The sequence below is a fragment of the Mytilus galloprovincialis genome, chromosome 8, assembly GCF_965363235.1.
Source record: "Mytilus galloprovincialis chromosome 8, xbMytGall1.hap1.1, whole genome shotgun sequence".
In the NCBI taxonomy this organism is placed as follows: Eukaryota; Metazoa; Mollusca; class Bivalvia; order Mytilida; family Mytilidae; genus Mytilus; species Mytilus galloprovincialis.
In genome coordinates this window covers 55,180,432-55,196,261 of record NC_134845.1, presented here as the reverse complement: position 1 = coordinate 55,196,261, position 15,830 = coordinate 55,180,432, and the positions used below count along the sequence as shown (strand labels likewise).

Here is a 15,830-nt window from a genome sequence, read left to right as displayed (position 1 = left end):
AACTGAGAAATATTACTTAAAATGTGATTTGTATAAAACAAAGAAATTCTAGAATACTGATTAAAAAAAGAACCAACATAATGGGATTGAACAAAACTAAGCATGGTATCTTCGCGTATTATGATTTACAATTCCGGATAATATTTCTGGCAAAAGTAAATGTTCACTCTTTCAAACGTGTTATGTTAAATGAATATTTTGTATAAGCATGAAGGGTTCAATATCCCCTGAGTTCAAGGTATGACAAGATTAAAGACGTTCACATACATATCTAGGTTAAAAATAGGAAGAGAAAATATAAGAGGTCAGTTGTATGCTCGCTCAACACGTGTTTACTTGATATAGACATCAGACAAACTGTCACAAATGAAACATGGTTTATACAGAAAGACTACAGGCAAAAACACTTCATTTGATTTTAAGATTTCATTAGGGACTCTCAATTTTGAATTTTCCACGGAGTTTAGTTCTTTTGTGATTAAACCTTTTTTCGTAGAAAAAGACAATTTTTTGGTCTAAAATGTTAATTGTATTACAATGTAGACTTTATTCAAATATTAAAATCAACAATGAACTATTTAATATCTATACTATCTATAAGCTAAACAAAATCATCAAACACATTGTCAAAACTGAAACAAATATTATCAAAAAGTGAAGATCTAAAAATTGGAAATTCTACAAATATTGGCTCGAATTATAAAATATACGTTCAGATAGTCTCTCCAGCAAAAGTAAATGTTATTTGTCTCAAACGTATTACGTTCAATATTTTATATTAGAATGAAGGGTTCAATATCCCCTGCCTGCAAGGTATGAACTATCGTGACAAGATTTGGGACGTTGACATCTAATTTAGAAAATAGGATAAGAAAAGATAAGAGGTCAGTTGTATGCTCGCGCAGCACGTGTTTACTTGATAAAGATATCAGACAAATTGTCACAAAATGAAAACATGGTTAAAATTGAAAGACCAAAGGCAAAACCATATGAAATCGAACCTATGTAGAGAAAGAACTTGACATATATTGGTTGAAACAAGAAGAGAAGACGTCATGCCCGCGCGAACACCATGTAGTTCTTGTAGAAGATAGCAGAAAAATGTCAAAGCTGAAAACATGATTTATTTTAAAACACCTAAGGCTCAATAAACTAAATCGACTTTCCCAGATATGAAGAGAAAATATAAGAGGTCAGTTGTATGCTCGCTCAACACGTGTTTACTTGATATAGACATCAGACAAACTGTCACAAATGAAAACATGGTTTATACAGAAATACTACAGGCAAAAACAAATGAAATCGAACCTTCATTTGATTTTAAGATTTCATTAGGGACTCTCCATTTTGAATTTTCCTCGGAGTTCAGTTCTTTTGTGATTCAACCTTTTTCGTAGAAAAAGACAATTTGTTGGTCTTAAATGTTAATTGTATAACAATGTAGACTTTATTCAAATATCAAAATCAACAATGAACTATTTAATATCTATACTATCTATAAGCTAAACAAAATCATCAAAAACATTGTCAAAACTGAGACAAGTATTATGAAATTGTGCATATCTAAAAATTTGAAATTCTACAAATATTGGCTCGTATTATGAAATACACGTTCACATATTCTCAGAAGATAGCAGAAAATGTCAAAGCTGAAAACATGATTTATTTGAAAACACTTAAGGCTAAATAAACTAAATCGAACTTCCCAAAAATCGAGTACTTTTCGTCTAAATTGGGGAGTTTGTAAAAATGTAGACTTCGTTGACCAACAATTGATGACGTCTGATACATTGTGACTTTGATCGGGAGATGTCTCAATGACAATTTACATAACGGGGAAGAATTATTTGACATCCCAAAGAACCTTACCAACGCTCGCTTGGAAATGATATGCATCGATAAAAAAAAAATCAAACTAGCCATTTCACATGGATTTCTGAGTCAATGCATATAGTTATTAAAAGACTTCTTTGTTATTGGGCTTGATATGCTGAAAACTGCCTATGCAATACAAATTGCAACTCAGCCAATACAGAATAACTTGGCCAAATTGTTGTTCTGTATTGGCCGAGTTATGATCCCACCAATACAAGATCTCGGAACGTCTTTTAGATCGAAAGTCATGATAAACACAAACTTGAAGTTAATATTCTTTTGGAATACACAGCTTCATTTGATCGCCATAAACATACCGAAACGTTCAGTGTGGCATATATTCCAGTTTGAAAACGGTCACATTCATTTGAAAAAGCATTTTGTGAGCAGACAATTGCATTTTTTTCTTGTCGACCTCCTGTACAATTTGATTTGAAGTACCAGACATATGAATTGAAATGGGGGATATGTGATTGTTCAAATCTTCGTTCTTCGGTCAGTTGGATCATGGATAGTTTTTTAATAATATTTAACTCTTTTTTTTTTTAAATAATCTGTTTTGTTTTACATTTCTCATGCAATTGCAGTGCACTTCTAAGAAATATTTATGTGTTTCATCTAAATATGAACTGTAGCATTTTTTAGTGAGTAAAAAGGGTAACAAAAACATCAGAAAAAATAAGACTGTCAATATTGCGCTTTGTATCTAAGCAAACTACCGACATGTAATTGAACACATCCTGAAGTCTACTTGGATGTTATTGATATTATGAATTCAAATGTCCATCGGCCAATAGACCCAAATTTATTTCGTGTATTTTCAACAAATTATGTTGAACTGTTGTTTGTTAACAATATAATATCAATCCAATATATATTCACTGTATAGAATTTTAGCTCTGGTACATTGAGTAATATTAAAAGCTATATCATTGTGCATACCAGCTATTCGCTATGGATGCATAAATGTATCCAATGGCATTGAAGAGTCTACGGAACTTTAACCTAATGAATATTCGTCAGTATCGTGACTGGTTTCTGTTTTCATTAATTGCGAGTTCCTTGAAATGGTACTCTTGATTATAAGTATAAAAAGAGCACCAGTTGTGCTCACCAAAAAATACTGGGAAAGTATTTCCACTCGTAATTAACCCTGTCTGTGTATATATTGGGTTGTTCGTGTTGGAAGTGGTGGTTAGTTTTGGTACTGTGTCCCTCTTGTTTTTTTGCAAAATTATAAAGTTGACAGTTGTGGTACAGGTACTGAAATGGCGCTGTTACCATTTGATTAAACATAATTCCTATAAGCTACAACCACTATTAAGTTATTTTTACTACTTCACGTCGGCAGTCTGAGAAGAGCAAACAAACATACTTAGAACATTATAGAATATAGAAACACATTATAAAGTATAAAAACATATATATAATAATCTTGATAATTAAAAATTACAAGAACTGGTTACAGGTGCAAATAAAAATAACGACCATCTTTAAACATCTGAAAATTACATAGCATGATCGATTGTTTGTGGCCACAGACAACAATACATGACATGAAATTCTGTAATGAATGCCAGATGGAAAAATCAAATATGTTATAATGAAATACTACTTTTCCATATATGTATTGTTCAAAAAATAAACCATTATTAAATGATGATGTATTGTGTAGGATTATATCAACAACAAAACCCTCCCCTAATTACCATAAAAAAAGTATCTCTATGGACACTTTCTTTATATAAAACATCACCTGCTAATGTGACCCCTCCCTCTAATGGCACTATGAAAGTTGTCTCTATCAAACATTTCTTTACTTATAGTTTATAGTTTGGATTGTTTTACATTGTCATTTCGGTTCCTTTTATAGCTGACAATGTGGTATGGGCTTTGCTCATTGTTGATGGGCGTACGGTGACCTATAGTTTTTAATTTCTGTGTCATTTTGGTCTCTTGTCGAAAGTTGTCTCATTTGCAATCATACCACATCTTCTTTTTTTATATTATAATACCAACTGCTGATATGAGCCTCATTAAACTATTAAAAAAGTTTCTCATTTGAACCATTCTTTACTTTTATATAACCTGCATGTATGATAATAAAAATTATTTAACGTAAAATGCCTCTAATATGCTGTAAATGATACAATGAGCGACATAGGCTCTATAGATCCTCAAGTTTGAATAGACCATTAAAAAAAAATTCTAGTCTACAGCGTAAATTTTAATGTTTCAAATAGTTTTTGATTTGGACTTCAAATTTGGTTGACAGTTATGGCTTTTCAAACAAACATTTATTCGATTGTCTTTTTAACTGAATAACAGCAATGATTTGGAGAATGTTTTAAATTGTTATTAGGTAGATTTACATGAATATGTTGTAATAATTAATCTTATATTGATATGAAAATGACTTATTCTGTATTTAGATATGTACCAGGAAGAACTAGGTGAGGCTAAGGATCATTTAGGTTAAGACAACTTTTGTGATATATGTATGACTTGAAATGCCCTGCATGACCAGATCAATGAAGTTGGCATATATCAGTACATTAATAAAAAATACATCAGACAAACTATCACCAAGATATCACTCGTCTTTTCTTCCGGCCAGTAGAGTTAAAAATGATAAGTTAAACAAAATAAAGTCGAAACGAATTTACAACCAATTAAACAGCTAGTATCGCAGCTGTTTATAAAACAAATGGTAAGGGATTTCTTTATAAGTCTGATGTTGGTAATATTTTTATTAAGTATACGACATGCACACCGTCGTAAACTTTTCATTTTTTGCACTTAATAACATTTATATCCGAAAATGGAAGTATGTAAATTTTGTAATGTACGCTTGATGACATTTCATTCGGAGCACCTGAGATCACCCCTAGGTTTTGGTGGGGTTCGTGTTGTTTATTCTTTAGTTTTCTATGTTGTGTCATGTGTACTGTTGTTTTTCTGTTTGTCTTTTTCATTTTTAGCCATGGCGTTGTCAGTTTGTTTTAGATTCATGAGTTTGACTGTCCCTTTGGTATCTTCCGTCCCTCTTTCATTCGATATGTTACAACTCTACATTCTAAAACAGTTACAATGTTGCTATCAACGATCTTCTCAACTCATGTGTGGGATACATCACTATATTTGAAATGTACACGTTAAGTAGTTTCATTTGATATTCAACAACCTTACCGTCTGTGAAGTTTTATTTTTTTCACTAAATGACATTGATCTTCTATTTAGAATGAGCAAGGAGTGTAGCATTTTCATTTTTGGAGTACAGCTCATTAAGACGATAAAAGTGATATGTCACATAACATAATTTTACAAAGCCAAAGCAAAAGAAGATATATCAATGTTATTTGTATAATTTATAAAACTTACAAAATCAGGATAAAATAAGAAATCTCAAACTGCTTATTTTTATTTCATAAGTGTGTAAGTGCAGCTATCTCTTGTCATTGATTTTTTAACTATATATAGTGTTAATATGTATGTTAATTAACACTGCCATCTGTTCTTGTACATGTTGCCCTTGTCAGATTGATTTTATATGTACCTATATTTAAGATACATGCAACAAAAAAAATCATTTGTTAAATGGAGATAACTCTAAAAGGGAATAATGAAATCCTTCGCAACCTCATCTGATAAAACGTCATGGTGAGATCTACCTATTGTCCAAATAAGGTAATACCTTCAAAATCAACTATGAGGGTCATGTCGTAAAGACAACAGTAAAGGGGTAATAGTTTAAAGCGGATGATGAATTCCTTCACAGACCTATGGTCATTTGATAAGACTTCATGATGCGGTCTATCGATGATCCAAATTTCGTCTTCACTTCTGATCTTAACAATTTTTGAGTTGAATTTAGTTTGTTCAAATTGCAAATTCCTGCTTATTTGTATTACGTCTACACATATGTATAACCATCACGGGGTAAAGTGTAAATTTCATACTTATAAAAAGATGTGGCATGAGTGTCAACGAGATAAATCTAAATCTAAGTCACATTTTGTAAAAGTAAACCACTGTAGGCTAGTGTAACACCATTCAAACGGGAAAACCAACGGTCTAACCAATGAAAAATAGAGAAACACTCATGAAACACTTAGGACGGTTGCTCAGAAATGCAATATACCTATACCTGAAACAATAGTGTAGCATTCCAATATAGAAAGACAAAAATATCATTTGAAATTGCTTAACTCAATCAATAGACATATTAACAAAAACTACTGAATATACACTGAACAAATAAATTTGATATTTGACACAATCTAAATAAAAAATCAATAAAAGAAGGGGTGATATGTTAAAAAATTTAAGAAAACCAGCCATGACCTTCTACAAAATGCTACCAAATAGAATAATGTACAATGGTAAATGAAAATTATTTCGAACAGTAATGGAGAACGGTAATAGTTTTACCAAAAAATGCATTTATATCCTCGACATTTGGTGTTAATAATTTTTATAAATTACATGAAATGCATGTATAGCCCGTAGTCGAAACGTTCGTTTATACAAAAATAGGACATGCAGTCAATACAGCCTTCCTTGTAAGATTTTCACTTTGACAAAATAATTCATCAATCAAAAAAAGACTGATTCAGCATGATTGATAAAGCAATGTGATTGGTTAATTATCAAACCAAATTGAAATGCATAAGGTTTGTTCCTGCTTATACACACTATATAATGATCAACAGTCAGTGTGTCCATATGTTTTATTCAAAACGTCACCCGAAGGAAGAATGATGAAGTATAACAAGGTAGGAATAATACTTTATTTCATTTTTATGAAATACTAATTTATTTTTTTTAATTCATTATTTAAAATGTTTGAAACAATGTATCTAAGTAAGGGATAAGAAGGAATTTATGCATCTCTTATTACTGCAATTTTAAACTTTTTTCGTAATTAATTTATGTAAAAATGTTCATTAATTGTCCATATACAATAATTTTGTATTTTGCAAATTCATATTTCATCATATGTGCACATGTGTTTAATTAAGTTATTGATATGTTGTGGTAACCATGATTGTTAGTTGTCGTCTTAATTTCAAACTCATGAATTACAAATATGAAGGACCATACATTTTTAAACATATTTTGTAATTTGAGTATCACTTTTATGCGACAATTTGCATGTATAGATAATGTAAACGTCTAGAGCATTAAAATGTGAACGCGTACTTTTTTTATTTCATAGTCATAAGGTTTGCATTGGTAATTTACAAACTTAAATACTCTTTCTAAATCTATTTTCTTTATTTGCTAATTATTGATGGTATACAATATTTATATGATGTAAATGTTTATTACAGCTATATCTGCTTATGATTGTGGCATTACTGCAGATTAGTGCTTATACAGCACAGTTCATACCGGTACAGAATCCAATTAACCAGCAGCCAGATGTTATTCTCATCGATGACAGAGGAAGTTCAGGTAAAATTATTTATATTGCAACTAGTTGTATTTATTTCCTAAATATAGTAACATAGCTATGTTTTGTATAATGTCAATTTCATCATGGAACACTTTCTCCACAATCAGGATTTCATTAAGGGATGAAAATAAGTTTGACATTTGTTGTGTTACGATTTAAACAGCTATCAATGTAGTAAAAAAACAATGTGACGTTAGTGTCTAGTGTTTTTGTATACGGCGCAAAACTGGGGAAGGGCCCGCTCTTTCCTAGTTTATCAACCTCATTCAAAAAAGTTTATATTTTTCTTTCATTGACCTAATACTGTATATTTATAATCCATTAATATAAAGTTAACTGGTTATTTCATACAAATCTTAGTAACTACTTTGTCTTACAATGAATTGCTTTGTATACCTGTTGCATTATGTAAAATTCTGTTTTACCGGGTATTATTAAACCTTGGACCTATTCATAGGGTACAGAAAAAACTATTTCAGAAGACATAAAACTATATAGATAGAGTCTTCAGATGCTGTTTGACTAGATATATCTTATATGTTTTCAAATTGATATATAAATGATACGGGGACGTGAAATACACAATTTCTTCCATCTAGAACTGCATTTGTTAAGGGACTTGTTTTTTCTGTGCTACAACTAACTTATAGTATAAAAATTAATACAATATTTCCTGTTTGTTACCGGCATATCAAATAGATAAAAAAAAACAGTAAATGCATCGATATTATTCGATAAACGTCGAACGCAAAAAGTTACACGAGACGCAGACGACAAAATTTGCAGAGGATACAAAGTTATCGACACACTAATACAATTTGTTTTTTAATGATATGTATTAAAGTATAAGCCTGGTAGGTTTGATTACTAATACAACAAAGACAAACTTTCAAAATTAAAAAAAAAACAAAAAAAGAAACACGCATAAAACTTAAAATCTCCGGTAATTCCAAGTATCTAGAAAGGGTAAGGAGATAAAATTCTGAAGAATAGTTTCAAAACATTATCAATTCATCTTTGCGTTACATAACATAAACATTTGTTTCTTATTTTCAGAAACCTCATTTTTGGATGGTCCTGATGTTGGCACAGGATCAAATTTTGGACTCCCTACTATACCCTTTTTAGCCTTAGCGTTACTCGTAATACCAATGGTAATGATGACAATGATGAGTACTACTGAAACAAGTGTTGCACCAATGCCTGTTGTACCAACAACTGTGTCGGTGACTGTTCCAACACCACAAGCCGCTGTACCAACAAGTTAGTATTTTTATGGATAATGGACCTTCACCTTTTTTATATTTTGCGGAGATCACAAACTGCGTTCTGTGTCATTTTCAACTTTAACCATACAAATATTAATAACAGGTTTTTAGTTTGTCGATATTGAAACTGTTCGCCCCTTAATAACGTTAATTATGAACGCCTCAACTTTTATATATAAAATAATACAAATACATTCCCACCAAAATGTTTATCCAAATTCTACCACTCTTCATGGCACATTAGCCTCCCCATGACCATTATCATTATGTTAGTATTATTCTTCTTTTTTCTTCTTTCTATTGTGGGAGAGGGGAGGGGGCAGGAAATATCAAATTGTTCTTTTCAATTGTCTCAAGCAACATCTTTAAAGGGTGTCGTCTCACATTAAAGCCTAAGCCTACAATAAGCCTACAATAAGCCTTGCTCCATCGTAAGTCGTGCATATCATCCAGTCAATATACTAATTTGATAAAGAATCGATAACCTACGTGACGTGAAAAGCTTAGTGATTTGTTTCTCATGATGGGCACGTTGTTGGTTATTATATGATAGAATGTTGTGAAAAGTACTTTTCCATATTCTAGTTTGCATCTTACGTTACATGTATTCAAGTCTCAAACAATTATCGTTTTCTCAAACTTTTCACCACCGTTGCCTAATAAGGAAAACTGACGGTCACAGTTGCAGCCAAAATACACCAAATTAAAGCAGTGTTTTTGACTTGTGACGAACATTAATAAGTTATGTATTGCACTATCTTCTTGTTTATACAATAATTTTATATATATATATATATATAGATTAATATTTGTGTTAGTCGGTATATAAACTGGGTGGATTCATTGGCCAAAATTATTTTTTTTCCAAATATATTTAGATCATTTGTTTGTTTTACATTGTAATATTTGTTTATGTACCAGGTTAATATTATATTGTTGCTGTTCAGTTAAATTATAGACTTATTTTGTTTTGTATGAATAGCACAATGTGTTCCAACAAATTGCCCTGCAAACTATAGGCTGTTGAATGACCAAACTGCTAGCTCTAATTGTTACTTCGACAGCGGAACTCAATCGGATCTAATATGGTCTGATGCTCGGGTGAGTATGTGTTATGTTGTATCAGATTTAATTACTCTTTGTTAGAGTAGGCTTCGTTTTTATTGGCAGGCAACGCATATAATAAATTCAAAATATGGTTTCATCCAATTATCCATTAAAAAAAACCCAAATAGTTATACCTTTCTTATGTCAATCATTGTACTTGTCTGAGTCATATATTGTCTTGGAAATCCTTTACGGACATGTTTGATGCTACCAGTGCATTTCCAATGATTAATTTAACTATCTTATTGATATTTGTTATTCGTCCATGAGTAGTATTTATACAAAATTACATACTTGAGATCAAATTAAATACGCCTAGTATTCCTTTGCTAGATTTATGGTTTCAAACATCTTTTATGAACACAATGTTTTTCTACAAACTTTTGTTCCATGATAGTTTTTGAGTAATGAAGCAGGATTCGAGGATTGTTGTATATCAATATAATATACAAACTTAGAAACTGCATAATTGATATATCATATTTTTTTTCAATTTTAGAAGGCATGTACCGCGACACCAGGAGCATACCTATGGAGGCCAAATTCACGAGCAGAAGCTGATGCTGTCAAAAATACGTTTGATATCGGTAAGTTATGAGTTAATAATTTGAAGATTTTGTTCATTTAAGTATAAAAAACTATATCGAGTATGCCATGTAATCAATGACAAATCACTTTCTTGTACTTATGTTAAGTAAACTGAAAAACAAGTCGGTATCAGTTTTAAACAAATACCAATTTAATACATGTATCGAGACACATAGTTTTTTTGTCATCTATTTGTCTTGCATGCTTTTACATAAAATATGGATAGATCAATGACATCTGGTTTAGGTTACTCATTGTGATTAATTTTAAAGAGTGAAAAAAAATGTCAAAACTTGAAATGTGAATTGTGTTTCTCAAGCTTATGCCGTTTTCATACCAAACGCCATTTACAGTAAACATGTTTACAATTAGTTTAATGACATGTACACAGCCGGAGTCACGAGGGTGATCTAACACTGACACACCAAGTCCGAATGTGATAACTATTTTACATCCCAACTGTTTTAGATCAGACGAAAAACCATTTACAATTAATAAATAGATATAGACAGATGTGGTGTGAGTGACAATGAGACAACTCTCCATACAAATAACAATTTAAAATAAAGTAAACCATTATAGGTCAATGTACGGCCTTCAACACGGAGCCTTGGCTCACACCAAACAACAAGCTACAAAGGGCCCCAAAATTACTAGTGTAAAACCATTCAAACGGGAAAACCAACGGTCTACTAAAATCTAGTTTAGAACGCCACACAATCATTATAATATACTTTATATATTACTATATAATATATACCTTTTAATACCCAGAACACGATGAGTGGATATGAAACAATGTTAACTCGTCCACTGGTCAATCGCCCCACACTGGATCGCCCCACTATTGTTGACCGACTCGCCCCACTTTTGAAAAAGTGTAAAATCAAATTGAACAATCAGTCTGACAACTCACTTATTAACAAAAGGGTTTAAACCCCACTGAATAAAGTTTCTACCAACTCACCCCACTTTGAAAAATATCTTGCTCCCTTTAAAAAATTACTGATAGTTGGTATCTAGTAGTCCTGGTGTAGTAGTATGTGTCCTGGGTTGATATGCTAAAGGTCTTGAGTTCGAATCCCAGCATTTACACTGGATTTTTTCTACGTAAATTTTGATAGATAGTATTTTCCGTATTATTGATTATAAGTTTAATAGTGGATTTGACATTCCCGCCAAAATGGTACAGAACAAAGGAAAGCATGCAAAACAAAGAAACTCAAGCTGGGATGATCTGGTAGGGATGATCCGGCTCAGATCACCCCTGTAAGAACAAATGAGCTGGGATGTAATTACATAGAACCGAATGTACAATTTTCCGACAACTTTTCTAGCAGTTAGTTAAAATGGTGGCTCCTTTATTAAAGCCATGTTGATGACATACAGTAGTTTATCCGTTTACCCTTCCGGAGCACCTGAGATCACCCCTAGGTTTTGGTGGGGTTCGTGTTGTTTATTCTTTAGTTTTCGATGTTGTGTCATTTGTACTATTGTTTGTCTGTTTTTCTTTTTCATTTTTAGCCATGGCGTTGTAAGTTTATTTTCGCTTTATGAGTTTGACTGTCCCTCTGTATTATGTAAATGATTTGAATAATAAATCTTCCTATGATGCTTATTACAATTCAATTCTTTTTAAGGTAATTTTGAAGACGTATGGACTGGCGGATATAGTCCTACCCAAGACCAGAATTTTGTATTTGCCGATAACATGGATAACAATGCTGCTTTTATATTGTTTAGTATTCCATTTGGAGAATGTAAGTTTTATTATTTTAAGATGTTTTAGTAAGACATGCGCGTTTAGTTAAAATGTTCTCTTTATACGACTAATAATCTGGTGTTATTGGATGTGTTTTCAAGAAATACTTTAATATGTATGACGAAAAAGGAAATATATATGTCTAAGAAACAATGACCGATTTACATAAAAAAAAAAAAAAACAATTGACACAACGAAGTCAACATTAAATTTTCTAAGTATACAGTATTTCTAGATCTGCTGTTGTCTGCTCTTTGGTCAGGTTGTTAAATTTTCAAAGTATACAGTTTTTCTAGATCTGCTGTTGTCTGCTCTTTGGTCGGGTTGTTGTCTCTTTGACATTTTCTCCATTTTGATTCTAAATTTTATTGAATCGTCCTGAGCCTAGATAGGCAGATCAGTAGTTTTACCTGAGATAATCAGATTCCCTTAGACAGCAAACGGATACAATGGATTACAAAAAAAAAACATAAGCAAGTTCACTGACTGAGGACTTACGCATTAACCTTTTTGCGAGATTGAAAAAAATCAAAATATGATAAAACTTTCTTATATTAACACCTACCTATGGTTTTTTTTAAGTTACCTTTATTCAGATTGGTCTACTTCATCTTTAGTGAAAGTACGAAAAAAGTTTATTTGTGGAAATGTGTTTTTTTCTCTCACCATAATAGCCCATAAATAGGTATAAAGTGAGAAAAAATGAGAAAATCATAAAAATTGGGTATTTTCGAAAGGCCGTAGCAAAAAAAAGAAGTGAACCACCATATGATTTTTTCTTTACTTATTATTTTTTTACAGTCTTATAAACCCCAAAATCAGGTTAAGAAAAAGGTTTAATTCTAGACAGAGGTGTACATCTTAAAGATACATACCTTTTTAATTTTCACAGTAGACGAAGAGGAAATTGGGCAGAGCTGTCTCCACATAGAATTTGATAACAATCGTAATGTCTGGGAATGGGAAAATGAAGACTGTGATGACGATGAAAGATTTGTTTGCGAATTTCCAAGGGTTAGTATGAACATTCTTTTAGGAATTTCTGAAAATATTGAATATATGTTTTGTATCATATTTGACATGCTGAAGCATTTAGACTCATGTACGTGCAAGACCAATATTCAATGTTTTGTCTTTTTACAAAAAGAATGATTTTAAACAAAGTAGAACAAAAAAAATTACGAGAGTACATAACGTTAATTGAAGAACGCTATACATGAATATAACATTTATTCAACAGTTCCAATTGAAGAAATTAACAAAACAAAACAAAACAGGAATGATAGAAATTGCAACTTAAGCATGTTAAGAGTAAACAATTCCTGCTAAACATATGACACTCATCATATTGATCATGGTAAGGAATGTTGTTTATTGGTCTGAATGATTCAGAAAACGTTGTATATTCTTTTGACAAAAAATAGTATTGTGAACCACTGAATTTAAGTTGGATTATATTGATCAAGTCATTTCTAAATATTTTATTTCAATGAATGTATATGAACTACAGTAATGATACATATATTATCATATTTATATTAAACTATATAATTTTTTCCAGAAAACCTGTCCGTAGAAGTGAATGTAGCCGATGTCATATTCCAACGGACGAATCTTTCTTTTCCTTGGAACACAAAAATAATAAACTATATTCATATTGCTAGTGTTATTTATTTTTCTTAGCCTTGATCAACCAATAGCAGTTATTCCTCTAATCTCTGTAATACAAGAATAAGGAGATGTAGAATAATTGACAATGACACGACAACAATCCACAAATGGAGTGGATGTTAGCGATTATTGCCAACTGATTGCTCTCCGATAATGACAAAAACATACCGATTTGTGACAGTTAACATAATTTATGACTATTATGCTGTGGTATACTGCAACTGCCTATTCTTATACCGTATTGTCAGCTATTAAATATACTATTCATTTGAGAAAACAGCTTACTTTAAAACATTGTTAGCACTATTCAATACTTAATTGTTAAAAATGTCGATGTGTTTCTGCTATCCCATCCTTTTTATATAATTTAGATCTTAAAAATGTATACCTTTTCATATATATTGTGTTGTTGGTAAAATTGTTACCATTACCAATATTGTTTTGGTTTCGTGGTGTTTAATTTACAAGTGGAATACAAAAGTGTCAAAAGAGAGAAAATTGTATGATAAAAACGCAACCAGAAACACAAACTTTGAATACAGACGACAGACAAAGAAGTGATTTTAGAACTTCAATGGCATCATCGTGTGTTTCTTATACAATTTAATAGTTTCCCCCGACCTATTCACATATTTACAAGCTTGAAAAGGCGACCTATTCAATCGGCACGCCCTATCATCTTGTCAATAGGAAGTGGTCCCTCACAGTATAGAATGAAATAATACAATATTAAATAAGATAAGAATAATTCACTATGAAAGAGCACCAACTTCAATTCTAAGACATACCTATTACACTGTATACCTTAAGATGAGTGGCTAAATTAACATTTGTTTATAGCATGATACGAGAAATGTCCTTGATATATAAAGTAACAAACAGACGATACAGTATACGGGACAACAACACTTTAAAATGAACTTGATTTACTTTTTAAATTTATAATTCCTTCAGCTTGTTATTATAGTCTACACGTAACATAGTTACTTTTTCACATATTTTGCCAACTGTTGTTCCTTTCTTGAGAAGAGATATGTTTTTTATCATAAACTACAGAGCAAATGCTTCAATATTCTATATTTTTTTTCTCTTGGAAACAAGTGTAATATGCACAAAAGAAACATGTAGATTGATACATATCATCCGTTTTTAGATCACCTGGCCCGAAAGTCCAAGTGAGCTTTTCTCATCACTTAGCGTCCGTCGTCCGTCGTCGTCGTCGTCGTCGTCGTCGTTAACTTTTACAAAAATCTTCTCCTCAGGAACCACTGGGACAAATTTTACTATTCTTGGCCACAATCATCATTGGGGTATCTAGATTAAAAAATGTGTCCGGTGACCCGGCCAACCAACCAAGATGGCTGCCATGGCTTATAATAGAACATAGTGGTAAAATGTAGATTTTGGCTTCTATCTCTGAAACCAAAGTAATTAGAGCAAATCTGACAGGGTAAAATAGTTAATCAGGTCAAGATCTATCTGCCCGGAAATTGTCAGATGAATCGGACAACCTGTTGTTGGGTTGCTGCCCCTGAATTGGTAATTTTAAGGAAATTTTGCCGTTTTTAGTTATTATCTTGAATATTAATATAGATAGAGATAAACTGTCAACAGCAATAATGTTCAGCAAAGTAAGATCTACAAAGAAGTTAACATGACCAAAAAAGTCAGTTGACCCCTTAATGAGTTATTGCCTTTCATAGTCAATATTTGTCAATTTTTCGTAAATTTTTGTAACCTTTTACAAAAATCTTCTCCTCTAAAACTAATAGGCCAAATTTAACCATACTTGTCCATAATTATCATTGGGGTATTTAGTTTACAAAATGTGTCCGGTGACCCGGCCATCCAAACCAAGATGGCTGCCATGGATCAAAATAGAACATAGGGGTAAAATGTAGATTTTGGCTTATATCTCCGAAACCAAAGCATTAAGAGCAAATCTGACATGGGCTAGAATTGTTAATCAGTTCAAAATCTATCTGCCCTGAAATTGTCAGATGAATCGGACAACCCGTTGTTGGGTTGCTGCCACTAAATTTGTATTTTTTAGGAAATAATGTCGTTTTTGGTTATTATCTTGAATAATATTATAGATAGA

The 15,830-nt window shown here is 31.7% G+C and overlaps 1 protein-coding gene across 1 annotated transcript; it reads left to right on the top strand.

Moving 5' to 3' along the window:
• Positions 1-8,416: 8,416 nt before the first annotated feature.
• LOC143043720 (uncharacterized) lies at positions 8,417-11,090 on the top strand. The gene is made up of 4 exons (XM_076215900.1): positions 8,417-8,596; positions 9,584-9,702; positions 10,208-10,295; positions 11,071-11,090. The coding sequence occupies exons 1-4, from the start codon at positions 8,485-8,487 to the stop codon at positions 11,088-11,090; spliced, it is 339 nt and encodes a 112-aa protein (XP_076072015.1). The 5' UTR covers positions 8,417-8,484.
• The last annotated feature ends 4,740 nt before the right edge of the window (positions 11,091-15,830 follow it).

Excerpts from the sequence above, each read along its gene's own strand:
- LOC143043720 (XM_076215900.1), top strand. The coding sequence starts at position 8,485 with ATGGTAATGATGACAATGATGAGTACTACTGAAACAAGTGTTGCACCA. Across the intron at positions 8,597-9,583 it reads ACAAGCCGCTGTACCAACAA|CACAATGTGTTCCAACAAAT; the intron begins GTTAGTATTTTT and ends TTGTATGAATAG. Across the intron at positions 9,703-10,207 it reads TAATATGGTCTGATGCTCGG|AAGGCATGTACCGCGACACC; the intron begins GTGAGTATGTGT and ends TTTCAATTTTAG.